The sequence below is a fragment of the Diadema setosum genome, chromosome 14, assembly GCF_964275005.1.
Source record: "Diadema setosum chromosome 14, eeDiaSeto1, whole genome shotgun sequence".
NCBI classification, from domain to species: domain Eukaryota; kingdom Metazoa; phylum Echinodermata; class Echinoidea; order Diadematoida; family Diadematidae; genus Diadema; species Diadema setosum.
In genome coordinates this window covers 38456752-38484105 of record NC_092698.1, presented here as the reverse complement: position 1 = coordinate 38484105, position 27354 = coordinate 38456752, and the positions used below count along the sequence as shown (strand labels likewise).

The 27354-nt window shown below is 38.6% G+C and overlaps 1 protein-coding gene across 1 annotated transcript; it reads left to right on the top strand.

Annotated features, from left to right (window-relative positions):
- LOC140237653 (uncharacterized) lies at positions 1-27354 on the top strand. The gene is made up of 4 exons (XM_072317580.1): positions 1-1936; positions 24157-24407; positions 24943-25119; positions 25803-27354. The coding sequence occupies exons 1-4, from the start codon at positions 1908-1910 to the stop codon at positions 26771-26773; spliced, it is 1428 nt and encodes a 475-aa protein (XP_072173681.1). The 5' UTR covers positions 1-1907; the 3' UTR covers positions 26774-27354.

Below are 27354 nucleotides of genomic sequence, written 5' to 3'. Positions count from 1 at the left end.
TCTTTGCTGATCTTTCTTCAGCATGCATTGTCTCTAGATTTTTTTTTTTTGACTTTCAGTTTGTATGGTTTCCACTAAAAGGAAAAGAAAAAGGAAACTTTGAATTGAGTCATCAAACTTTTAGAATCAGATATTCATCCATGTTTATTGAAATGTTTTATGTGACCAAATGTGTGCTAGGGTTTAAATTAGATTAGATTAGATAATCTAGCTGTCATAGCGAAGTATCATCTTTAGCATCCTGCTACCAAGATATTTTATTTTTCAAATTGTGGCGATGAATCACATTGATTCAATATTACTGGGTTCATAATTAAACAGGGCAGTTTTTTTTTTTCATGACTTGAGCCAATTGAATGCATATGAAGATGTGGAAATGAAAATGATTCATCCGATGAATAGGTATTTGCAATGTGTTGTGTTGATTCTGGAAACTGAAACTTCATATACTTTTATTCTAAATTGATAGACATCATTGTGTAAATAGGGAACAAGGGTGATCACAGCAATCCTAACAGGCGTAAGCTGTATTTACTTCTTCCGTCCTCTAAAAAAAAAAAAAAAAAAAAAAAATACATGTGGTTTTCTTCATACAGGATCTGTAAATTCACAACACTTGATCTTTGAGCCCTGTGGAATATTAAAAAAAAAAAAAAAAAAAACAATATGCCTCATGTTGAACATGGCATGTATGTTTGTTGGAGCATGGGGGGGGGGGGGAGAGACTCCTCCACCATTGCAGCCTAGCCAATGAGATGGTCCGGAAGTAGCTTATGAATTATGCATGAAAAAGACAACCAATGACAGGCCTTAGCTTATGATGCTACACACAGGAGAGCGCGAACAGCATGCAGTGATACACACTATGTATACAGTGCTGTGGATATCAATGAAAAAGAGGGTGCATTTGTGATAAGGTGGTATCCCAACAGAATGGAAGTGTAGAGCTGTATGTGTGTGTCTGTGTTGGTGTGTGTTGTGTGTGAGCGCTCAGGCCTAGGATCTGACCTATTGTAGGAGACCTAATCTGTATGTAAATGAGACCGGTGATTGAGGTTGGGTAAGCCTGTCCTTCTCTCCCCCAGGTGTACTCACATCCTGTATGAGTGGGTGATGAGTGGAGGACAAACAGATGGAAAGGAGAGAGAGAAAAGGCAAGATGGGGAAAAAACAACAACAACAACTGGTAGGCCAGTGAGTTAGTTCGGAGGTTCACTGGCATGGGTTCTACCTGTGCCCTTCGTAGTGGCAAGCATGCCCCATGAGCCCAAGTAGGGAGTTATGCGGCTAACTTGCTTGCATGTGGGTACAGCAACTCAGTGTGTGCGTTGCTTTGTCATCTGCTAGGCTGGCTGACTCCTTTTATGCAGCGCTGGCTCACTGTTGTTTGCATGAGGGTCTGAGGCTGTTATTATGATTCCTTGCCAGGCAGACTCACCGTAGCTTGCCTGAATATCTTGAGCTCTCAAGACTCGACCTGGTCGATCTATTCTTATGTCAGCCTCCCTCACACTTCCTGTCTACACAGGAATTCATCTTCGATGTGAAATCATCTCTGAGTGTATACTGCCTCCTCCTCCTCCTCCTCCTTCAACTACTTGGGCCTAATCCTCCAGGAAGGACATGAGAACTCACCCACTCTCCTGGGCCAGAATTATGAGGAAGGTTTGTTACAGCAGCACCTGCAAGATGACATGATACCAGATGAACGTCTGTGAATCTTATAATTGGAATACAGCGTGACAAGAGAGTGAAGACATCAGTAAGAAGACGCACAAGTTGTAGAGACCATTTTGTTAATGTGTGACAGTGTGGTATGGATCATGTGGTGAGGGACTGCAGCAGAGTGGTGATGATGCAGCTATGACATTTCCAAGGCATCTCCTATCCACACACTAGCTTCTTCCATGTGTCTCCCAGAAAACCTCTGCACCATGTAAGTCGTAGTCACATAATTTCGTTCTGATGATATCAGTTTCTTGGTATATGTCATGCCCATGTATTCCTGATTTTGTTAAAACAGAGGCATGCTGAAATGCCGCTAATCAATATTTCTTTGAGTCAGCAGAACGCAAACCAGGTAATTATGATGTTGCCAGATTCTGTGAATGAGGTATTTATCATCTTTGGTACAGAAGTAGAAAGGCACTCTATACTCCTGCAATGTCCTTCTTCGTCTCGTGATGACGTCAAGAGTACAATCAAGATCATGTTTGTGATGATTGGGTATCAATGTTGTGTAGAAATAAACAGGTGTTCTGTAGTGAGATGTGACCTGTATGGTTCAATCAGTGTATGTGATGCCCAACAATGTCACTCTACATTCCTGTCTCTTCATTGAAAAACCTCTTGAAAACGAGTACAGTGGACTACTGTTATAATGAAGTCCTCGGGACCGGCAGTTTTCTTTCGAAATTGGAAATTTCGTTATAACTGAACAAATAAACAATAAAAATACATAGAGCTGATAATGTTGTGGCCTGAATTTTTACTACGTTGTAACCGGAGTTTCATTATAACCGTGTTAGTTATAACAGGAGTGCACTGTAGTGCAGTGTCTCATTGCACATGATGAAAATGAGTATTCGGTATCACAGTAAAGGCAGATCATGTTACGTAAACATGGCGAGTCATACAGCTTTTAATTAGCCTCTGTCAAGGACAGATTCTACTTCTGACTAAAACCATGTAATACTAATCATTGTCTGCACTGCAGACAATCAAAGTTTTGTGTCTGTGGCTCCCTGCTCAATAGATTATATATTCACCCAGATGCAAAGACAGAGACTGAAAAGAGAAAAAAATAGAAAGCTTATTAAAATCATGAACAACTATATCAGCAATTTCTCCTCTTAAGAAAGCCTCAGAGACTTCCTCTTCATCATAACTCTTTTCTTCTTTCAAGCTCTGCGTTAGAAATATCAATCATCACTCTATTTTGCATCATACTAAGTTAATTTGGTGCCCTGTGTGTTTTGCTTGTCTAATGTAATATAAGGTATCAGCAGTGTGCTCTGATTTCATTCATACTTTGTGAGAAGTTCTCAGACAGATGCTTAATGGATTAGCTTTCATGACCTTTGCTCCCAGCCACCCCCCCCCCCCATCATTTGCAAATTCTGAATGTAGTGTACAACAGAGCAACTCCCCCCCCCCCCCCCAAAAAAAAAAAAAAAAAAAAAAAAAAAAGATCACTCTTTTCATGGAAGAATTGAAGAGGAATACCATACCCAGTTAAAAGTTATAGTTTGAAAGAAAAAGTCAAATTTTACCAGCACAACACTGAAAATTTGATCAAAGTTGGATAAATGTAAGAGAAGTTTATTTTGGACACTGTAATATGAAGTTGTGCTAATTTTCACAAAACAATTCTTGAGCAGTGGATATGAATATGGAAATTAGTGAGTCGATGATGTCATCACCTCACAACTTGCCGTACATGTATGGTTTGTACATAAAATCTAGTAACGTCACATTTTATGCTTCTATAGCAGAAGAATTATATATTTTCAGTAATTTGTGCACAATTAATGTGAGGTGATGATATCATCAGCTCACTCATTTTCATATTCATATTGACTGTTCTAGAACTAATTTGTGAAAATTAGCAAATTTTCACTGTTGTGCTTGTAAAATTTTGCTCATTCTTTCCAGATGAACTGGTCTGGAATTCCCCTCTCTTTAACAAAGAAAAAAAAAAAAACTGTTACAGGTACCAAATGTCTGCCACTTTCAGTTCCTGTTCTACAAGTTCCACATGATAGTGCTTTTACACCAAATATTGATGCATTCACCAGATACAAGATGGAATGTTCCCAGTGTTCATCAGTGTCATGACAATGCTTGTTCATGCTAAGCAGTCTTCAAGTATAACTATAATGATAATATCCTGAAATATGATAATTTGAGTTATTAATTCTCTGTTGAGACTTCGTCTAGCACCATCTTGTCAATGATTAGCAACTTGAATGGTTTCAGGGTTCAGTGACGGTGGAAACAATCAGATCACCATTTGTGTCATATGAAAGCAGAGGTTTTCCCCCAAGGTAATGCCAAGTTGTTTTGCCTGAAAACTATCATATCAAAGTGACAGATCAGTAAGGATGATTTTTTTTCCTATTATTATCAATTTGTAAAGTATGAAAGAATTACTTCCTCTGCAGGTCATTGCAAAATATTTTTCCTCCCTTTTTGAGTGGGCAAAAGAGCCCCATTTTTCTAACAGACAAGTGCCTATTATATATTTCATGTACACAACAGTGAGTTTTTGGTTACTCTGAGCAAGTGGGTTTGGAGCACCCTGAGAAGTTTAGCGAGTGTGTCTGAACATGATTCTTATAAATGTAACTTTTAAGACAAGTTGAAATTAATGATGTTTAATGAACAAAATGAGTGAGGAGTGCTATTAATGCAAGATGATAATAATGTGATAATGATGGCCCTTGTCTTCTCACAAGACACCATGTGTGGTGATATACTGACAGTATTTACAATATTTCTTGATTGTAAATGACTCTCATTATATTTCAGTAGCCTCTCATCCATGCCATTTTATAAGTTTGTTGTTATTGGGGTTTTGTGGTTTTTTTTTTTGCCTTGAGAGAGGATGTTTTAAGCACCTTAACAGATATTCTAATGTGATATTTGGCACCTTATAAAATTCCACATAATAATAATAATGATAATAATAATTATAATGATGATAATCATCATCAACATCATCATCATCATCATCATCATCATCATCATCATTATCATTATTATTATTATTATCATTAGATCTCAGGTAAAGTTGAGGCAGGAAAGTATATATATGAAAGATAGGAGACTTCATTTGCAAACCTATGGGGACGCTCACTAAACTTTCCTTCTTTGAAAAGTTACGGCAGTTCCACTCACAACGTACAGTTCACATACATGTACCCTTATGTAAATAACTGTCAGTAGATTTTATTGCATTGTTGTAAGCCAAATTTTTGTATGTGTATGATTTATGGTATTCCTGATTGCCAGTGCTATCCAAAATATAGAGAATCCTCATCAGTTTTTATTCTTTTTCTTTTTCTTTTTTTGGAGGGGGGGGGGGGGGTAGAAATCAGAGGTAATTTTGTGGCCAAGGGTATCCTTCAACTTTAAAGGTAGGGAATCCCATTTGCATGCCTTAAATGAAGAGATGTATAAATACAGTGGTATGTTGAAGAGAGTATCATTTTAGAAACTCCCATAAAGTATTGAAAGTGGACGGTAACATTTAGTACATTTTTATTGACCGTTAGATTTTGAATTGAATTTTTTTCGGGGCTCACCGTAAATTCCAGTACATTACTAGGCTACCTTTGCAGACCCATGCACTGCATATGTGTCCATCATGTATATTTTGTGAAGAAAGTTCATCCAAACTTACAAACATTTCTATATACATTCTTGCCACACACTCTATATGTTATTACATCAGCTCTTATACTTTTAGATTTGTGTTTATGGATAAAAGATACAGAAGACTGCAACAAAAAGGCTTAAGTGTGGCTGACACACAGAACTATTGAGTTTTGTGCATTATTCAAATTGTAGATAAATGTTGACTTCCAAATTTCTCAGCAGTGGCCTAAACAAGTCCCCTGAGGTTCATATAAAATGTTTTGCTGCATTTTGGGAGGTCTGTAAAAGGTATCCCCTACCTTTAAGATTGAAATCTGAATCCCAAAAGGTTGGAGGAAGTTATCAACAGAACAGGATATAGTGGATCCATTTACAGTGTGTTGCTCATTCTTCTCCAGCAAAACAACTCTCACTTTGATATCAAAGCCTTATCTTCCTTTCACTCTCTCTCTCTCCTTTTTTTTTTTTTTTTTTGATACTGTCTGTCACGTACCTGTTCTCTGTGTTACCTTGCAAGCACCGATTACTGAAGGTGATGTGTGATATCTTTGAATGAAAAAGTTTCTGATAATTTGTGCAAAAATTTCATAAAGTGAATGCATGTTCTCTCTTTCATTATAAAACAAAGAGTGTACATGTATGTTCTTTTTTTTTTCAAATTTTGGAGAGAGTTTTCTGCTATTTGAGAATTCTTTTGAAAATGTTGACTCTCCTCTATATTCCAAGATTATGCAATGGTCTGTAAGAAGGCAACTCCATGACAGTGGCCGCATTCACATGTACAAATTAGCGGGATAATGATCACAATCCATATTTCGAGATTTTTTGCAAGTGTTCACACAGGCAGAAATGGCGGGATAATGATCGGGATCCAAATCTCAAAATTTTTTGCAAGCGTTCACGTGGACAGGAATATGCCACTAATTGGTGCATGCAGAGGGCTTCACTGCATGGACTTCTCTTTACCTTTTGTTCTCACAAGTCACAGTGGTATGGTGCACACGCTGTTGTGATGTGTGCTTTGAATGATGGGATATAAAACTTGAGATTATTTAGTCCAGCATTCACACGGTCATTACAGGGCAAAGTATTGGGCTAATTCAGAAATAAGCACAAGATTTCTTGGGATTTGCATTGCAATGTTGATTGCGATAATTGGTGGGATTTTTGTGTCCACACAGGCAAAAATCTCCAGATTTTGATCGCGATGCAAATCTCCAGATTTGTATCCCACTAATTCACATACGTGTGAATTCCACTAGTGATTGATGGAGAGATATGGGAGGAATCTGTCATATTTGGGTTGGTTTCTCAAGTTTACTGGGGCATAGAGCAACCCAGGTTACCACAAGGAAAAAAATATATATGTGCTATAAATGAATATCTTGGTGAAGATTAGTTTGGCACAATTTCTATCAGTTTGTCTGTACAAATAGATTGAAAGATCTTGCTCTGTGTGTTTATTTCTATGCAGTCTACCATTGCTCAGTGACTTACATGGGTAGTTGAATATGACTTTGGTATCAAGAACTGTTCATGCCATATTTTGCAATTCTAACATGTCACAAATTAAGACTTGTAAGACAATTTCACAAGTGGTTTAATTTGCGATTGTGAAGTACATTGTACAGTGATGGAATGAAAACTAAGCATCCTATATAATCCTTTTTAAGAGAAATTCTAATGATTTCCACCTATCCACAATATACAAAATATTTACATTACAGCTGTAGCAATATTTTCTGGAGTTGATGGTTTCTCAAATGTCAGTTGACTTACGACATTTACGAAAATAAAAATGCCATGAAATGCTTCATGTATGCAATTTTACCTCTTTCAATAATACTGGACAGAGTATCGGTGTCATTATGCATGAATTGCTCAGCAGTGTTTGGATTTAATCAGAACCAAGTTCACACGCTTTTAGAAATGTCAATTCTCCGAGAAGTAACCCAACATCCTTGATATAGAATTGATGCAAAATCAACATTTCCTTTATTGTAACAAAGAAAGATAACTTGGATTACTGTAAAAAAATGAAAGAAATTTAGCAATGATTACACTGTATGGCCAAGGCATTACAGAGTAGTAGTCCTGTCTGCAGAGTGTTATTTTTCCTCTCAGTATGAATATCATGGGTACAGTATAATTGTAAGTACAAGGGAGGTGATAGGCCTATACTGATGCAGCAAAGCCATAAATTGGGCAAAATGTTTGATATGATTGTCAGTTTTTATGCAATAAAATCAGTTGCCTATCACCCCTGTTACAACAGCAACTTCTTAGGTTTATGTTTTTAAAATGATGGGAAAATTGACTGAAGAAAAGCAGAGAGCGAGAAAAAAAAAATGAGAAGGGGGGGGGGGGCACAGTGTAATGGCACTGGCAGGCGAGGGTTCCCGATATTTTTCTGATATTGCCGGTCCATTTCCGGAGGGTTGTGTCATAAGATGTGGAGCAGGGTAATCCGTCAGCATTCCGTGCACATTACCGTCTGATACGCTTCATGGCCATAGAACGGATTAGGTCTCATCTACCTATCCCTGTGCGATTCACAAAAAGAGAGGCAGTGCCGGGATGCTGTGTGTTCACCGAGCAGGCTTCCTGAGCAGAAAACAATATTGCCATCGCCTCCTCTCCGCTTTGATGCGCAAAAAGGAATGCATCCCCCTTCCTCCCCTTTCTGCAGGCGGAAGCAAATTTGATCAAACATGCATGCAGGGAAAATCAATATTTCTCGTCCCCCGTATTCTCATATTGACTTATCTAATCTGGCGGCAAATGTAAAATCAATTACATACATTTCTGACATTTTGTGAAATTAAATTTGCAATCGTTGGGTTGTGCCAGGCTGGTCACAGCAGCGTACGCTAGAAGATGTATGATGAATAAAGTGCTGGGGTTGAGGTTGAGGTTGGCATATCATTTAGCCGATACACAGGCATCTTAACTTCATCCACTGACAGTCTGTATCTTTGTCTCCCGTGTCTGCTTAGCGTTCTGTTATCAACTCCTCCTTGTTCTAGCTGCTCCTTCTACCTCACTGAAATCTGATGCAGATAGCATATTTTTTCAAAGTCATATTTTCAATATACTCGGGGTTTTTGCCTCATGATTTTGATTTCATAGCTACTCACACAACTGTACAAACTGATATCATGCTATAAAGGAATGTATTATTAGTGCATATCACGACTCACTGTGTTATTAGTGTAATTCTGACTTCAACTAGTTTTCTGTGGCGCAAAGGGATAGGTCTTGTGTGGATTGTGGTTTGAAATGGAGAAAAATGGTTTAATTTACATGTTATCAGGCTGGCCTGTTCACATTTCCATGAAAAAAAAAAACATGTATTGATGAAGCTACTCTACTTGCAGAAGGTAGTATGTACACTTCAGTATTCAGAATTGATCAGAATTGCAAGCTGTTGATACTTCTAATGTTATAAGAACAAATCAGAAAATCCTTCATTTTTTGTTGTTGTAGATTTTACCCATATCAAGGAAGATGATAAGTAAAACCTCTCACTGATGGTGGACATCTCTTCATGTAACTAATGACCATTTAAACTTTGGTAATTCATCTAATGTACAGCATCCTAGTATTGGCTCTACAAGCATGCTATCTTGTTTGCATGGCCTTGACTTTTTTTTTTGTTGATAATATTCCGTATTTTGCATATACCGAAAGATGACAAAACATCAATTTTCCTTTTTAGAAAGGAAAAAAAATGCAGACCTGCTCTTGCTTTGAAAATATGTCAGAGCAAATGATTGATATACATGGAACTGATATAGTATTAAAAGGATTTAACTCTTCTCTTTTTCAAGAAAGGAGAAAGCTTTAACTTTTTGTGCAAAACAAACATATCAAGTTGCAGAATTTGATGCATAGAAGACACATAATGGTTGACATTCTGGCATTAAGTGGTCATATCATACCTTGATTATGATTTGACTTTTTTAAATCTTCACAGAACTGTTCAATGTGTTTGCTGCTTTTACTGCGATAAAGTTCTGAAGAGAGGTAATCCCCTTTGAAAAGGCGCAGAGTATTTAATCAATTGTTATATTTCTATTCATGTTCTCTCCCATAGCAAAGAGTGGATCACATGGTTAGATGCCCATGATCAACTTCTGTCCTCTCATTCTGCACTGTTTCAATTTGACATAATTTATCTGCAGTACTGGATTTTTAGACGAGAGCACAGCACAGTATACTCACATTGTCAGAATTCTATCTGGTCTGCTGAACATTCACACTTCAGTCTTCTCTGGCTTGGTTTCTTCCGGCAAGGAGGTTATACACAATAGGAAAGAGAGTGTTTTCTGTTAAAGCGGCTGGCCCTATTTCAGGGCTGTTTTTTTGATGATTTGTCCCTGTCTTCCGATTTAATCTCTGCCAGTTAAGATTGAAGCTACGAGGGCATTAGAAAGCACCCTGTGATACTCGACACACTTTATAAGATGTAAGATTATTGTTCCTCTGCAGTGCCCTGCCAGAAATGGCCAGTATGTAGGTGGATCAAGGAGGTACTAGGCTGGTACCTCCTTGGGTGGATTCTCTTTGTAGACACACTGCCAAAATGGTTTGCCCGTGAGTCTTCATCATTTAGTCATATGGTAGATTGTTAATTTGATCTAGATAAAAACTTATACAGAAATGATACAGAATTGTAAGTACAGCCAAGTCTTGGGATCTTGGGATGAATGATATGAAAAACTAATGTAGAATATTTGACTGTGGGAATTGTTTCGTCTTGTCATCAATTTCGGCTGCAATGTATACTTCTTCTTTTTTAAGCAAATGTATCTTTTTATCCCAATACAGTAGATATCATGATGAATCAGTGGTAAATAAGGAGTAAAGGAAAAAAATGACTTAGTTTTCATAATGCTGATTTGAAATGAACATCAGTAGGGGAAAAAACATTTCCTCTGTATTACTTTGGTGTGCAAGGGTATGTATGTTTCTTTTCTTTTTTTTTTCTTTTTTTTTTTTTGCTCGTTTCACAAGAAAGATGAACATAGTGCAATTCAACAAATCACATGGAAAAATCATAGAAGGTAGGAAGCAGTGTTGCTTTAATGGTAATGCCATGTGCTACTTTATTACAATCATGCTGCATTTTCTTGTATTGAACAAATTCTGCCAGTGGGGATGGGACTGCTGTGTCAAATATTGGCAACAGAGAATTATTTCATTTTTACAGTTTATAATGAACTTCATATTCACAATTATTTAGAGGAATAAAACAGATATATACGCCAGGGGTGGTGGGAAATGAATAAATCTTATTGTGGGACAAATTATTTTGTCTCGAATTGTTAGTTGAAGCAATTATTCATAATGACCTCATAAATCTAGCCCATGCAATTTTGCATTTTTTATGAATATAATAGAGTTGTGGTGAAACCTCAAAAAGCCATTGCTGGCAAATCAAAAGAGAGAAAGACAGAGAGGAGGAGGGATAGCGAGAGAGAAGATAATCTACCCCGCAAGCATGATGGCATTGTGTGGTTTTTTTTTTTCTCTCTCTCTCTCTTTGTGTCTGACAGGACAGTTTGTGTGTTTGTCTCGTCTGTTTCTCCCTTGTCGTTACACAGGACACAAATACATGAGTGGAGAAAGAGATGATAAAAAACACCCATTGACAAGAGATGCAAAGTGGTTAGACGCATTCACATTTTGATGTTTGGTAGATGGAGGGGGTGGGATGGGGATAGAAGAACAAGTGCAGTTAGGAGGGTGCCAAAGGTGAGTCAGGTGGTGTACCACGAGAATGGATTCACTGGCAGTCAGTGATGGGAATTGGAAGTCAACCACAATACTTCTCTCCCCCTTCTCTCTTTCTCTCCAAAAAACCCTCACTGTATCCCCAGACCTTATCAAGCCATGAAGGTGGGACGAAGATGGACATAACTGGGATTTAAAGTATTAATATACTGAAAATATCAATGCAGTGTTTGTGATTTTAGAAAGACTTGCTTTAATGCAAAAGAAGAGTAAGTTTGAACAATTTTTGAAAATCCTAAGAATATATTGACCTCTTTAACTATTAGTTGTATGAGGAGGAATCATAAGTAGTGTAGCTTTGAATCCCACCATTATTACTATACTGCTGGGCTATTGTTACTTCTCTTTCGATTTCAACACAATTACAGAAAAACAGCCAGGATTTTTGGTGCTTCTGTGAACTGACATACTCAGTCCTATTAAAGGGATGTTGATATTCCTCAGTGATTTCCCCAGAGACAAAAACAAAGTAAAACAAAGCGATCGTAATAATAGGTGGGTCCCACACTTCTTAAAATCGCTCTGTTTTGGATATCTCATCCATTTCACAACCAGTTTTCATCAAATAAACGTTGAATTCCTCATGGAATTACATGCTCTTTCATATTTCATGAGAAGTTTCTCACTATCTCACCAAAAAATGTTAGAAACCTGAAATTAGGTCCCAACCAAAACTAAACGATCCCTTTAATATTGGAAACAAAACCTTCTATACATATGTAATCTACTTTCTTTGCTTGCTTTACAAAAATGACAAAATTTGGAAAAAAAAAAACCAACATCTAATTATTTCTTCTTGTTTGTGGCATAAGATATAGATATTATGTATATATAAAGAAAAACACAGTGTAAAAAAGAAATGGTTGCCTCAAGGGTGAAGTGTCTTCCAATGGCAACAATACTAATGAAGCAAGAGGCCTTTGATAATCCTTGGTCAACAACAAATGCAAAGAAAGTTATGATGGCTTGGATACCAGTTTATAATCCAACATGACCTTCTGTATGGCTGAAAATACCTATAGCTGTGTCACGCTACTATGTTATCTCTTGGCTTGAATTCATTACTTGCTTTGCAAACAACGTGACCTAAAATAAAGATTTTTTAATGGAATTTATACGAGTGCATTGGCTTTGTTTTTGGAGAATGTGCAGAAAGATATTCTTGGTTTGTAGCTCATACTGATTGAGGAGCAAATTCTGTTTTGTGTGACATTAGTAGAATTTTAATAACAAATGACAAATAAGAAGCAGTATGTGTGCAGCATCACAGTCATTGGAATTGTTTTCATGCTCATAAGACACCTTGTTTGCAGATTCAAGAACAGTCAAATGATCAGTAGGTCCTCATAGTTCACTTTTGTTATTCAGCTGAACTTTTTATCAAAATGTGACTTCTCTTTTGCTGTTTTCACTCAAAAATTCTCTGTTTGACAATTCTTTCTTTTTTTTTTTTTTTTTTGCCATGCAGGCAGAAGAGATTGTGAATTCCTCCTGATATTTGTCACCAGACAGGGGGGTAGGTCTACATAGTCATAATAGGAAAATTGTATGTTGAAAATGCAGTGCTACAAGAGTGTTGCAACAAAAGACATTGTAACAGAAATTGATAATCAGATATTTTCATGGATGTCATATAATGTAATAACTTTTTAAGTGCCTTTCAATGATATTATTTATTGACATTTTAGTGAATATTTACTTTGTGTGATACAGCGAAGTTAACAAGGAAGAACTGAAAGAGCATATTTCTAAGCAGACATGTTCAGTGTGGTTTTTGTTTCTTGATTACAGATGTTCAAGAAGACATGCATGACATAGGCCTAATACATTACAGCATCTATCTAATTAAACTGTACTGAAGAAGGCCGAGCCTGTGGTGAAAGAACGCAAATGGTTCTTGCTCACAAACTTGTCTGATATGTTACTGGTGATGGTCCCGATGTCCATCTGGGAGTAGCCATGATACAAATACTTTGGTCCCTTTGTGTCTTTGCTACAACTGTATGGATGTAGGTCAGTCCATCCTAAGTAGAGTGAGGTCAACAAACTGAGTAAAGTTGTAGTTATGTGACCCCTTGACCTTCTCACCCCAGGAACCACCTGAGGTCAGCTGCCTCTTGTTGTGGTTCTCCTGGTGTCTACCCCCTTCCAAGAGAAAGAGAGAAATGACCCAGCTGTGATTTCACCTTTGACTTCCTCTTTCCCTCCATAGGGAGCCTGCTTCCTGTGGAGGTTCATTCTATTCCTTTTCTTCTGAGGAAGTAAGGGTCTCACTCTTGTGCAAGTATGGAAATTGATCTCTTGCACTGACATATAACATCCAAAACGTTTGCCTTGTGAGAAGGAGATGGATAGCAGGCAGTTGGCATAAATCAAGGTAGAAAGAACAACACTTGGACCAAGTATTCATGCTGTGTTCATTTGTTGTTTTTGTGATTGTTGTTACTGTTGTTGTTTTTTCACATGGAAGATATGTAGCGTTTGTGCAGACTCATGATTTTAACCATCATAATACTGATGTATAGCCTACAGATATGTCATGAAGGGATCATTTTGATACTCTGGTCCACCCATAGACAGGGATGTACTTTATTTCTCTCCTGTGGTTCCCCAACACAAAGAGTGATGCCTCACTGTCAATATGTAATTCAGTACAGGGTATACAAGGTCATGACGAGCAGGCAGGGTTTATAACAGCATCATAACATGCTTTAAAGGCATAGTAGAGAGCCACAGTGATTATTAATCAACACAATGATATCCCTCCGTATCAATTATTCCTTGTAAAATGTTGATGTGCTTTCCTATGTTGAGGAGGAGGGCGGGATTGATAAATTCACTGTGTTGGCTGTGGAGTCAAATTGAGATAATTGTGCGTGGACGGGTAAAAGCTGTTGTCTAAGTGATGATGGTGTTTGCTGTATATTAGAGCCAGGAAGAAGGTTGTGTGTGTGGGTGTACTTGCATTGGTCCATTAATTATGAAATCATGGAAGGTTAACTGAGCCAACCTCCCTCCCAGAGCTGTAGGGGCCCCTCTATCCATCAGTCCAGCCAGCAGCATTCCACTAGCCTGCAGTGCTGGCTGATCAATCAAGGGCTGCTTCCATCATTTCTTCTTACATTCCATTTTTCCCTTCTTTTCCAAGAAGTGACGCATCAAGTTTACCTAACACTTCAGTATCCGGCCATTGCCTCAAGCCTAAATTTCATGCATCCTCAAGGCAATTAAAAGGCCCGTTTGCCATACGATGATTTACATAATTTTATAGTCTGGATATGTGGATTCTTCTCTTGTAGATGCATTCAATGCAATGGAAAAAAAAAAGAATATAATGGCAAATCTTGTTGTATTTTGTGCATAATATAGACACATTCGCCAAATTACTGCAGCAGGTCTGGTAATGACAAAGGATGGTAAGTGGATGTGTTAAAATGACACATCCTAAAGTGACCATCAAAACATTATGGTTATGGTGCTGGTCTATTATTCACCTGAACTTGATTTTAACATGAAACATGGACTTCTGCATTGCTGACTACAGTATGGGCTGTTGATTCCACTGGAAGATGTCTGAAGCACTAAAATAAAAAGATTAACGAGAAAACAGATGAAGATGAAGACTTATCTTCTCTTGAAGTTGAGCAATAAGGCAGCGGAAGTTGATATTGTAGGTATTGAATGCCATTATTGGTAAAATTTGATATCAATGTACAAAACTTTGTCACAGATTGCTTTTGTGGGTAAACTGGAGGAGTACTTCCTCAACAGAGGTTATCAGTAATTGATTTTTTCCAGTTTTTCAAATGTCTGATCATTTGTATGCATATATGTTAGTTTCTTGTTGATTTTTTGTGTGTGTGATATATTTGGTGTACATAGGACCATTCACACTGATTGAGAATTATTTTGATTTGAAAGCTTGTAAGAAAACTTGTGACACTTCTGTGAGAGAAGCCGGGCAGCTGTGGCCAAAAACCACCCAAAACAATGTCAGAAAAATTATAGACTGGAGTTTAACTTTTCCAGCATTGTGTGAATTTTACTTGTGACTGTTTGCAATAAAAAATGTGATGCTCTCAGCGAGAATCACAATTTTTGTCCAGTGACTTTCACTTGATTCTATTTCAATTCAATTTAGATTTTATGTATGGATTCCTCCCTCTTGGTTTTGATATAGGGAATCCTTCTGAATGTGCAGCTAGCCACCAATTATTGTTTACATCACAGCTGTAGCTGCTTTTTGCAGCCTTCCAAGCCAATTGCATGTGTACATAACATTAGCAAAAATTGCCTATTTTCTCTAAGGTTATAACTTAATAGCTCTTTTCTTTGCAGTGAGAAAGGAAAGGTTAAATATCACGGTATTCCCCAGCCACAATGGGTCATATCATTCCATTTTTGTCAGTGCTTCTCACTAAGTTTTCTCAGTTACCCTTTTGACATTTTTCAACAGCTTCCCTAATGATAACTGCAGCAAAAGAGAGAAGAGGAAAGAGTGGGAGAGGAAGAGAGAAAATTACATTAAAAGAGTGAGAAAGAAGAAAATGTCTCCCCCCCCCCCCCTTGAGTGCTATGAAAAGAGCTTCAATAGTTGCTATGTATACACTGTATGTATGTATGTATGTATGCCTAAAACTCTCTGTGCACTTTGTAATGGCAACAGAGCCAGTAACATACATCATGAATGATGTTTGGATAAAATAACAGTAATGAAAGACATATTGAGTTCTGCTCCAAAGCCTGTTCAATACTTGCTAACGAGGTAGGAAATATTATTTTTGTGGTATCAGAATATTGCATGCAGGAGAAATCAAGAGGTATCCGGCTGTGATTCAGTATGTAGGATTCCTGTATTCCTGGAAGACCCAGAACAAACATTGGTAATGGGAACGAAAGAGTGCCAGCCATGGTTTAACCCTCCCAGTGTCAGCTTACCATTCCTTTACCGATTTAGTGTAGGGCCTTGAATTACTGGCACTCAGTGACTTGATGCTGTGCATGGCTGGAGTGTGCTGATTATGATACGGTAAACAGTGCATGGCAAGCACTAATTGGATTTCTAAAATATTGATAAACCTCACAAGGTGAATGGATTACAGAGAAAATTACGGGGCGGATAAATGCCGGGGACTACGGGAAGAGAATCTTGAGGCAGACAGACTGACTGTCTATCAGAGGAGCGCTGTGATTATTTTTGCAATCATTTTCGGGCCGCCAAGATTTGGCTGCATGTGGGGGCGACAGTTCATTAGGCATGCTACTCTCGGTCTCCCCACCGCCTTGACTTGAGCGGCCAGCCAGACATGATTGGTTATTTACCATTTGACGCCTCTCATTCTGGGAAAAAAAAATGCCTTGACCGCATGGAGGAAGGGAGAAATGGGATGCACTGCTAGACCATCTGACGCAAAGTCCCTGGCTACCAATTCCTGATGACTGGGTATGACGCAGGTATTCCTGGTCCTTAAATTGACCACATTATATGGCTTGCTCGGTGGAAGAAATGATAAGTTATGTCATGAACCTTCGTATTAAGCAAAAAAAAAAAAAAAGTTTCATTGACATAGGAAGAGTTAACCGCACAGATGCTGTCCAATGACAGTGGCAGATTTTTTGTTTTAATTTAAGAGCAAAGATTGATATTTGTTAGCCTGTTTATTCTTCAACTATTCTATTGTATAGACTAACAAGAATTAAAATTTGCAAGGTAGATTCAATTTTGGAAGATTTCAATGTTGTGTAGTTAAATCAAACCTGCTATAGCAACCACTTATATACAGCGACCGCTTGCCCATAGCAACCATGTTAAAGTCCCTGGCAACAAAAACATGAAGTTAAGATCCACTGTATAGTGACAGCTTGCCTAATGTGACCAGCGACCATTGAGAGATGCACTGCAGCAGAGCAACCAGTTTTCTCTCGCTGTATTGCCCAATACATATAACAAATGCAGCCAAAACTCAGCTATGGCTGTGCATGGGCAACCAGGTATTGTTTAAAGGGGGAGCGATTAGCTCACACAAATGACTTCATACAATATGTTGTATAAATATGCACTTGTAAAATAACTACCATACTTGTTTACAGGTATGTATATGATTATGTAGCACTAGGCCTGTAGTTGTAATGTAATCTAATCATATGGGACATTGAAAATACCTACCATGATGTCTACATCAGCAAACCTATATACACCAACCAGCGGTCTATTACAGCCACATAACATGTCTACATCAGCAAACCTATATACACCAACCAGCGGTCTATTACAGCCACATAACATGTCTCCATCAGCAAACCTATATACACCAACCAGCGGTCTATTACAGCCACATAACATGTCTCCCTTGAGGTGTCAGTGAGAGGTTTAACAGTCATCATTTTTTTTTTTTATTAGAATCTGATTCTATTATGTTTCTTATAGACATATATTTAAGTCATAAATCCATTGTTGAAATAATATTCAGACAAATCCTTACATTTTCGGGATTGCTTCTGATGAAAAATATTGCCTAGAGTTTCTTTATGATTTCAATTCAATCTTGGGAGCCTAACTTCGGTTACGTATAATAATGCTGCAAAATGCAACAGTACACTGTTAGGTATCTTTTCTTTCTAGGTTTATAATGAGGATTCAAAATTAATGTTCTCTTTGAATATGTGTTGATACACCCTTGAGATTAAAGAAAATGTTTCTTTCAGAAAAAGTATAAAAAGAATGAAAAGCGTTGCTTTGCAGGCGACATCTCTGTGCACAAATTAAGGTGACAGTTATATATTGTCCATCGAATGACATGTCGCGTGACTTACAGATTGCCAAATTATTATAGCCTTCATCATTAATAGTCTTGCTTTGGCTTATACTTCCGGTGTTTTCATGCTGTAATAAATGTCTCTCCTTGGGGTATTTCTTTTCAATCCTCATTCTTGATTCTTTCATTGCATCTGTGCCATGTTGCAGGTACCTCCACACCTGTCTACTGACCTTTTCACTACCATGGCAAACACAAGGTCCTTTTATTATTATTATTATTATTATTATTTATTCGGCTTTCAATCACAAATACATTTTTCGAAATCAGAAAATTGTACATTGGAGTGGTAAGGGGGCACCAGGTTGGGCAGCCCGGGTCTGGAAAGAGCCAACTAAATGACTTAGGCCCTCAGGCCATCCTCCCCAACCCACCTGGTGCACTCAAAACAGTCAGTTTACAATATAAAAAATACAAATTTCATTAACAGGCATACATAAAAAACAAAAACAAAACAACTGTTTCTTTGTAAGTGTCAATTTGAGATATGTGAACCTACCAATCTTTCTTATTCCATTCAGATATCAGAGGTCATTTTCTAAATAAAAAACTAAGAAAAAAAAATATGATACATTGCATATATGTATGTCAGCTCTTAAATGACTACCGACATCAAAACCTATACTGTGTGTAAAAATGCATACAGTTAGTGAACAATGTATGAATTTGAAATTTCCATGTAAACTATATTCCCTTGCAACATTTCATTTTAACTTCATTATATTTGGACAGATAACAAAACAGAACTGCGAGAGAGAGAGAGAGAGAGAGAGAGAGAGAGGAAGAGCGAAAGATAGAGAGAAAAATAATAAATTCATAGATAACTAAAACTATCTCTCAACGTGAGTATTAAACACCCCTACCCAACACCCATGGAGACAGCTCAACCAGTAATAATCATCTGCATGTTTTCTGTTGGAGAAAAAAAAAACACAATACCATATTTTTTTTTTTTTATATTTTAAATTCATAGTTATATATATTTTAAATTCATAGTTTTTCATATTGACCTGATTTTGTTCTTTACAATCCAGTGTTCTAGATTATGATTTGCAATAGCCTATCAAAGCTCCATTACTTATATAAGCTCAAGGTAGTTAAAGCTTTTCATAGATAATGCCGTAACTGTCTCAATATTTGCACATTTGCTTGAGCACAATTAAAGATACAGAACATATTAAAACAAATTTTTACACTTTGCTGAAAGATACTGTTGGTGATAAGATTATCTGATAGATAGCCTTGTGTATAACCACAGTGTATAATTTGGTGTTGTTGTCATGTCTGCAGTAATAGGTGTGGACAGGGTACATCTCTCGTCTTTGCTTCTTTTTTTATTGTTTTAAGTTTGAACAAAGCGTGAAGGGGTTGTTGGTTTATCAGACTGTAGGGGAGTATTTCTTTTCATATAGAACCCTACATCAAAGGGTACATTTGCCGTCTTGACAAAGCACAGCATCAACGTGGCAGACCTCGCATGATACATTCTAGAGCATTTCTTTTTTCTTTTTTCAAGTTGACTAATCTAGAATGATCCTATTATGTGGGAGAGTCATGCTTGGAGTGCTTCCGTCAGACGACTGAAGATGACCTCATCATGTTTGAAAGAAAATGAAACCAGCAGAGGTCGTGTGGTTAATGTGTGCACACAGAGAGAAGGGTCGGTGGTAGGGAGGGAATCAGTGGTGTGCATTGAGCCAAGAGTGTGCCTGCCTGGCAGCTCTGTCGGGGCATTCAGAGGACAAAAGATCCTCAGCTATTTTGGTCTTTTTTGGTTTAAGATACAGCCAGAATGTGAATGGTACAGTTCGCGCTGCCTGTTATTTGCATTCAGTTGAGGACGGCATATAGCGTCACAACGTATTGGCCACATAAGAGCCCCAAATAGTGTTTAACATCCACAGAATTGCATCAGATTCGAACCGGAGAAAGGCCGTGGCTGCATGCTTGCCACAAAGTCAAATCAAAAGTGTTATTTTTGTGGAGTATTACTCAGGAAGATTAGTTGAACAGGAATCAAATTTGATTAGACTGTAATTTTGTCGATCCCAACGACTGATGCAGATCCAAAGAAGATTTGGATCAGTGCAGAAAGTTTGAGAATAATGATATTAGAAAGCTGTGACCATGTGGATGTCACTTTGAAGCCATGTAATATAATATTTAATATGTCATATTCTCATTTCTCGCCCAGTATTATCATGAAACTATGGCATATCTAAAATGATTTTTCTTAGCTGCTGTGTGCATGACATGTCGCTTGTCTCAAGTCTTTTGTTCATGTGTTTATGTATAATATCAAGCTGTCAAGACAAAAGGTAGTGTAAGTTTGTTGTTATGAATGCAGTAAATTATTGGGATTTTTTTTTTAAATCAGGAAATTCCATGCAAGTAATGTTAGGTGACGTGACCAATATGGCTACTGTATGGTCTGCATATTGTGTAGTACTAGTTGTACAATTTCATTACAGTTGAGCAAGCCAAACTTACATGTTCATGTTAGTAAAAAGTAGTTCAGACTTCACTCAATTTTCCAACATTTTCTTGAAAGTACTGTTCTTCAACTCAAGGATACACTGTACCACGTCACCTTCCTCAGGGAATCATTGTTGGATTGATAAGTTCGTGGTTAAAAGTTAGGATGTATGAATTGTCAGCTTAATAAACAGTGTGCACAATCATTGCAGGAATGAGACTACTTACATGTAATAACCTCATTTAATTGTGCCACAAGAAATAATGGCATGACCCCCTTATAGCCAGCCTTTTGAGATTTGGCTCTGAAGCATGGAATCACATTCATAAAAGCCAGCTGTTTTGTTTGCAGGTGTTGTGAGTCATGGAACTAGCTATTTGTTAAACTTCTGGGGTGTAAACCTTTGAATGTATCGTGAACACTTCAACTTACAAATTGAAAGTATGCTTTTTTAGAATAAACATGTGTCAGGGCTTTTTTTTTAATTGTGAATTGGTTGGATCCAGATTTTTGAAGTCTGTAAATGAGTCGCAAGAGTATCATTCATTTGAGCACATTTCAGAATCTACCATATGAGTGGTTCACAGCGCCCACGGGTGTTTTGACAACATTGGCAAACTAGTGCAACATTCTTTGTGGCCTACTTTTCAGCTTGCATAGGGGTTTGACACGTAGCAGCAAGCCCCACCAGTGAATACTCCTCCCTCCTTTTCTTATCCACCTGGCCTCCAAAGACTTCCTCAAGTCGGATGTCCGAAGACAGACATACCACACAGTTTGACACCCTGCCACATCCGGACAGTGTATACATGACAACCGCCCTCTTGGGTCACTTGAGAACATCCTGTAGATCGTTAACAGCATTGTGTTACCTCTCACTTTCACTATATCAGTGGTCAGGATTTCTGGAATCCCTACATTATCTGGCTTCCTGTGTGCAGATTGAAAAGACAGTCTGATGTAGTGTATAGAGTGGTGTGTACAAGGACTAATGTGGGTGTTTCTTTTGTCAAGCTTTTGGCAGTGTGTAATAATTGGACTTACCACATGTAGAATATTTAATACTTTTCCATATAATTTCATGAGAGCTGTATTGCATTTTTACATTGTATGAAATGACTTTTTTTTTAAATGTGCAAAGCTTAATTTCCTGTCATATTGAAGTATGTACCCAAGATATGCAGCAATATTCAGACATGATTGTAACACCACAATGTAGCAGATTGTAGAGGCAGTGAAATTCCTCTTTTAATATCTACTCAACCCTATTTTTCCCATCTTCAGAGCACTTGCTTGTTACTTTTGGTTGTTTGTTGTTGTTATTTGCAGGATGTGGCAACTCAACCGCATTCCCACAAACCACCAAAAATAGTGGATTCAATGCCATAGACTCGGTCTGCTTGGCAGGAGTCTATTAAATTACTTCTGTGTGCTTATCCCATCAATACTTAGAGGAGATTTCAGAGTATGGTGCAAAAGAAGTATATCCACAATGACATACTGGCTATGGCCACTTCACACTCTCTGGTTTTGTTTTGTTTGTTGTTGTTGGTTTGTGTGTGTGTGTGTGTGTGTGTGTGTGTGTGTGTGTGTGTGTGTGTGTGTGTGTGTGTGTGTGTGTGTGTGTGTGTGTGTGTGTGTGTGTTTGTGTGTGTGTGTGTGTGTGTGTGTGTGTCATTGCATTTTGTTTTCCACAGAGACTGTTGTGTTATATCAGGGAGGTGGTTCCCACCTCCCTGGTTATATCTCTTTCCACCTCCCTGGTCTTAGTGCTGTGCATCTCATGTTGATATGTAACAGTGGGCCTATCCTCTTTCAAGCTAGCCCTCAAGGCTTTTAGCTTCCGTTGTGCCATGTAAAGTCTCTGCACATGGAGGTAGTTATGACGTGAAAGAACAGTCACTCACCCCACCCCCACCCCACACTCCTTCCCTGAATGCATTCCAATGCCATGACTGACAGTTGTAAATGTCACGGCTGCCGGAAGACTTCCTCTCCATGCGGATCTCATAAAGTGCAAGTTCCCTTTTAGTGGCATAGCTTTAGACTGCCAAAGGCAAACTGCTACCTTCTGTGGATATAAATGTCATAATCCGGGATTCAGTCATACTTGTAAGTCATTCATTGGGACGGGCTCTATTGAAGAGCTTCATAGATTTACAGGGCTGCTTAATACATGATGGCTGTGGGCAAGTAAGAATATTGCGTCGGGCTGGTAATAAACAATCAGTGAAAAAGAGCTGGTTTAGAGCAAGAGAGGGAATCATATCTGATAATGAAAGGAACTGAAGAAAATGATTAACCCATTTGGATGGATCATCATAACCTGTGGGTTTAATTGGACAAACCACTTTGTTGACTTGGTAAATGAGAATAAAATAGTTACAGTATAATTCAGTGAAGATACTGCTAAAGATAATATTCAAAAAGAGGATCAACTGTCCAGGTTAGCTCTAGAGTGAGGGAGTCAGTGACCTGTGCAACCATGCTGAAATCCTGACACAAACTGGCGCCAGGGGAGCTTCACAGCTGGATGAATGCCACAACATAGAATAATATTTCAATTTCCCTTGTGTAGAGGGCTGCAAGTCATAGTCTTATACCATCCTCACCTATACACTTGAATTTTCTCTCAAATAGCAACTGAGAAATATGAATACTGTGAAAACTTTCACTTGCTACAGCATACAGGATCATCTGGATGTCATTACGAGTGACCCGAAAATAAATCAGAGCCAGTGAAATGCATGCTCTACTTGAACATTATTTTTATTTATCTTGGGCTGTCACATTTAAGTTGACTTCAGTCTGAGGTTTGTTTCTCAAGTGCTTGGGTGTAAAAGTAGAAGATGTGTTGTTCTTTTTTTTCTCTTGATAAGAACGTAACTCTCTGTACATTCATAATGAAATCATACACATTTTTCTTTTACTAAATCATGTTTACAGCAAAGTAGGATGAGATAGAAGAACTTCAAACATGAGGACAGGCATCCTTTCAAAAGTGGATTTCTACAGTTAGGTTCACATTTTGTCCCTAATCTTAGAGATTAGAATAAAATTTTAAACTTTCATGATTAGCTTGTTGTTTAACCCCATGTAGATGCACTATGTAGAAAAAAAGCAATCTACTACAAGATTTTATGTGGTTTATGCTCTATCCATGAACTGCAGGGGATCCTCACTTGTAGTTTCAAGTTGTATGGACATGATAATCAACACACTTGAAAGTTAGTGAGTTCCCTGTGAACCCTATCCCTGGTATCTTCAAGATTAACCTCATGTATGTAGAGTAGACTGTATCGTCACACAACTACCAGGTTTATTGTCAGCGCTGTGTGCATTCTTGCGTTTGTTTGGTTGATCATGGAGTTGGACTCTCGCTCAAAAGTTTAATCTTAAAGGTTAGGTATGGAGGCTCATTGTAGTTTAAGGGGTAAGCCCTGAATAGCTACCATTGATGATCAGTCTCCACGTGAATGTAACTTATGGCTTCTCCTTCCGTGAAATGTTTGTGATTGTGTGGGCTGGGATGGTCTGGTTCAGTCTCCAGCACTAGTCAGAATGTCAGCTTCCAGTCTCCCTCTCTGTCTGCTGTCAGTCCAGACCCACACACCCCCAGGAAACGTCTTCTCCTCCGTCAGAGATGCATCTCTCCATCTCACTCCCATCTTCTTCGTTTCTTCTCTCCAGGAGTTGCAGCATGTTTGCCCCATCCAAAGTGCGCCAGCACCGCTCCCTGCCCAACTCACCGTGTGCCCTTCGCAGCCACCATCACCACACGCCGGCCTGTGGGCGGGGCAAGCTGGTTGAGGTACCCCTCTGGTTCCATGGTCTTATGGAGCGCAAGGTGGCTGAGGAACTCCTCCTGCGAAGCCCACTTCGGGGCCAGAACACCAGCAAGGAAGGTTCTTTTCTTGTCAGGCAAAGCAGCAATAGAGGAGGTGAGCTTTAGATGTTGTGATTTTATGAATGAAAATTGTGTTTTTGTTTGTTTTGTTTCCTATCACTCCTCATGAAAAATAGTTATAAATATTATCAATGATCAGATGGATTTCTTGCCTGATCCCTCAAATAATATCATGTGAAGTGTTTGTAGATGGTCATGTGACCTACACCTTCATCTTCTTTTCAAGGTTGATGTGTGTGCACACCAAATTTTGTGTTTCTTTTTGCAGTGAAGTTCAGTTTTCAATGATCTTCATAAATCTGATAACGATATGTTCTTGTTATTCAAAAAATATGATTTGTATAAAGCCTTGTCAGTGAGAATGTTAATGAAGTCAAACAGTGACCAACCTGTGGGATGTGTTGGTTTCATGTGATGTTATCATGTGGCAATATTCTGCTTAGTCTTTAGAAATAAATCAGTGTTGGTTAATAGGAAGTATGTTATGTCAGCTTCCAAAGTCTATGAAATGACACAAATGTGAAGTTAATTTTGTTGTCTCCTCATTGTATTTTGACGGACACCAACAGGGCACTTTGTGATCTCGGTGTGCACCCGCAATCATGTCAACCATTATCTGATAGAGACGATAGAGTCCATGTTCTATGTCAGAAGAGATCGCAGCGAGGACCGCGGTCGTGACATCCAGGCCTGTGATCTTAGGAATCTCATTCAGTGTTACCGAACAACTCCTCTTGATGAGTCAGGTAAGTCTGAAGCTTTCAGTTTACCAGCATAATGTCCTGTGTCAGCGATTCTTGTCATGTCAGATATAAGACAGGTGACAGATTTCATGCATTAGACTGGTTTGTTTTTAGCTAGATACATTCTAAAAAATGTATTTCCAATCATTGGAAATAGCATTGAAGAGGAATGATAAGGCTGGGCTTGTGAAGCAAATATCAGTGACATTCTGTAAATGGATTCATGTCATTAAAGCAGCTGCATTCTATGGCTTCAAGTGAAATGTTCTCTACAAAATAGATTTTATATTACTAGACTTCAAAACTGCCAATTCATGTTTTTTTGATACTATATATGAAGTTTTTTGCTTCTTTGTCCAAGATAAGAAAATATGGTGCTGCAGTGAAATTATTTGTTATTTCTAAAATTTTGTTATTCATGTTAAAATGTGTGATATCATGTACATTCATAGCAAAGGCTGATTATTGCCTAAATATTGTATATTTTTCTTTGCTTTGCATCAGTTTATTTTGCAATCTCCAGAGGATGGCAGCCCTGATCCAATGCTTGCTGTCATTTCAAGGGACCATTTTCTGTAATCTGTACACAGCATGAATGATGACAGTTTGAGAAGCTTGACTCTGACTTATCCTGTTCGTCAACTTTGTTCAATCAATACCTTGTTTCATTGTTGTTCATCCTCCAGGCCTGGTGCTGCGAGAACCGTTACTCCGGACAACACCCGTTACCATAACAACATCCCTGCTGCCTCTACCTCAGCCCAGAGACAATCACAACTACATCCCACTTCACGTGGAGCACAAGGAGTATGTGGCCATGCAGGACTATGCAGCGCCCGACCCAGTCATGTTGTCGTTTTGCGAGGGAGAGCTCCTGACAGTTTTACAGAAGGACAACAAGAATTGGTGGTTTGGACACAATGACCGCAGAGAGCTAGGCTACATTCCAGCAGCCCTGCTGCGAAGTCTGAGCGAGTCACAGCCGACGGAGAAAAGTGCCTTTTTGAACGCAGGGTATGTAGGAAATGAGGAAGCGAAGAGTGAGGGTGGGGTGGACACATCATCGCTGCCCCTTACAGACTGCAATTCAAACTTTGTGTGTCAAAACGAAAACAAGGCCAGTGTGCACATGCAAAGGTTACACACCGTGCCCTGCGGCCTCACACTACGGAACTGTGGCAACGAGGACATTTATGTTTCCAGTGAGTATATCACCAGATGCCTCGAGAATCAGGATCCGTGGCGATCGCCGGAAATGCCGAGACTTGGCGTCCTGCGATGTGTGTCTCCAAGGCAACTACAAAGACACCTGTCAGAACCCACGGCTTGGATCGACTTCTCAGTCAAGCCAGAGAGACTGATAGATGTAGAACCACAAGATTTGATGCACTTTAGTGACATTTCCCCAAAGACCTCACCAGTGCACTCTAGGGAGCAGCGCAGAAGACATCCACCGCTCAGGCAAAACAGTTCACCTGCTAGAGAAAGCCATCAGTCTTCGGCAGAATCATCACCAGTGAGGCGCAATAAGACTAATTCAATATCAGAGTACATGAACACAAGAGACTACGATCCAATTGAAACTTATCTTAGACTCTCAGAATGTACTACAGGGCCAACTCATCGGAATGCATCAAAATCGAGTCATGAGAAATGAGCACATGCCATCATATATTCTTATTATTCTTGAAATAGTGTATTCCATACTTGTCCATAGAAGAAGCATCATCAACTCTGCTGACCTGTCCAGAGGGTCATACTGACCACTCAAGGCCACCTGCCATGGTCAATTAGCTCATTTCAGCCTGACTCCTCCCTTCTGACCATCTCTACAACAAGCCATAGCAGCTGTTTCCTTCTAGCCAGGTTCCCCTTGACAGATCTGTGACCTTCGCAACTGCACTCTGCACCCCAGGTGTTAGCAAGAATAGCGGATATAGGTGTGCCAAACCTAGTAGACAATAATTGTGCACACAGCTGTTGTTACATCATCCATTCATTGTTCCTCATGCCATGACTTTTCACTCTCTCTTACACACTTCCACCCAATGGCAGCTTGACATTCTCATTGGACATACTTAGCAGCATCTCAGTGAACTGAGGAAAGCTGTGAACATATTTTCTCCTTCTGGCTTGTTATTACATACTCTACTCACCATCTCTCAGTGGATGGTCTTAGCCATGACTCAATGATTGATTCAACAGGAAAACCAGTGTTTCAGTGTGATATACTGATTT

Coding starts and splice junctions, on each gene's coding strand:
- LOC140237653 (XM_072317580.1), top strand. CDS start 1,908: ATGTGTCTCCCAGAAAACCTCTGCACCAT. Junction 1,937..24,156: donor CCAGAAAACCTCTGCACCAT/GTAAGTCGTAGT, acceptor TCTTCTCTCCAG/GAGTTGCAGCATGTTTGCCC. Junction 24,408..24,942: donor GCAAAGCAGCAATAGAGGAG/GTGAGCTTTAGA, acceptor GGACACCAACAG/GGCACTTTGTGATCTCGGTG.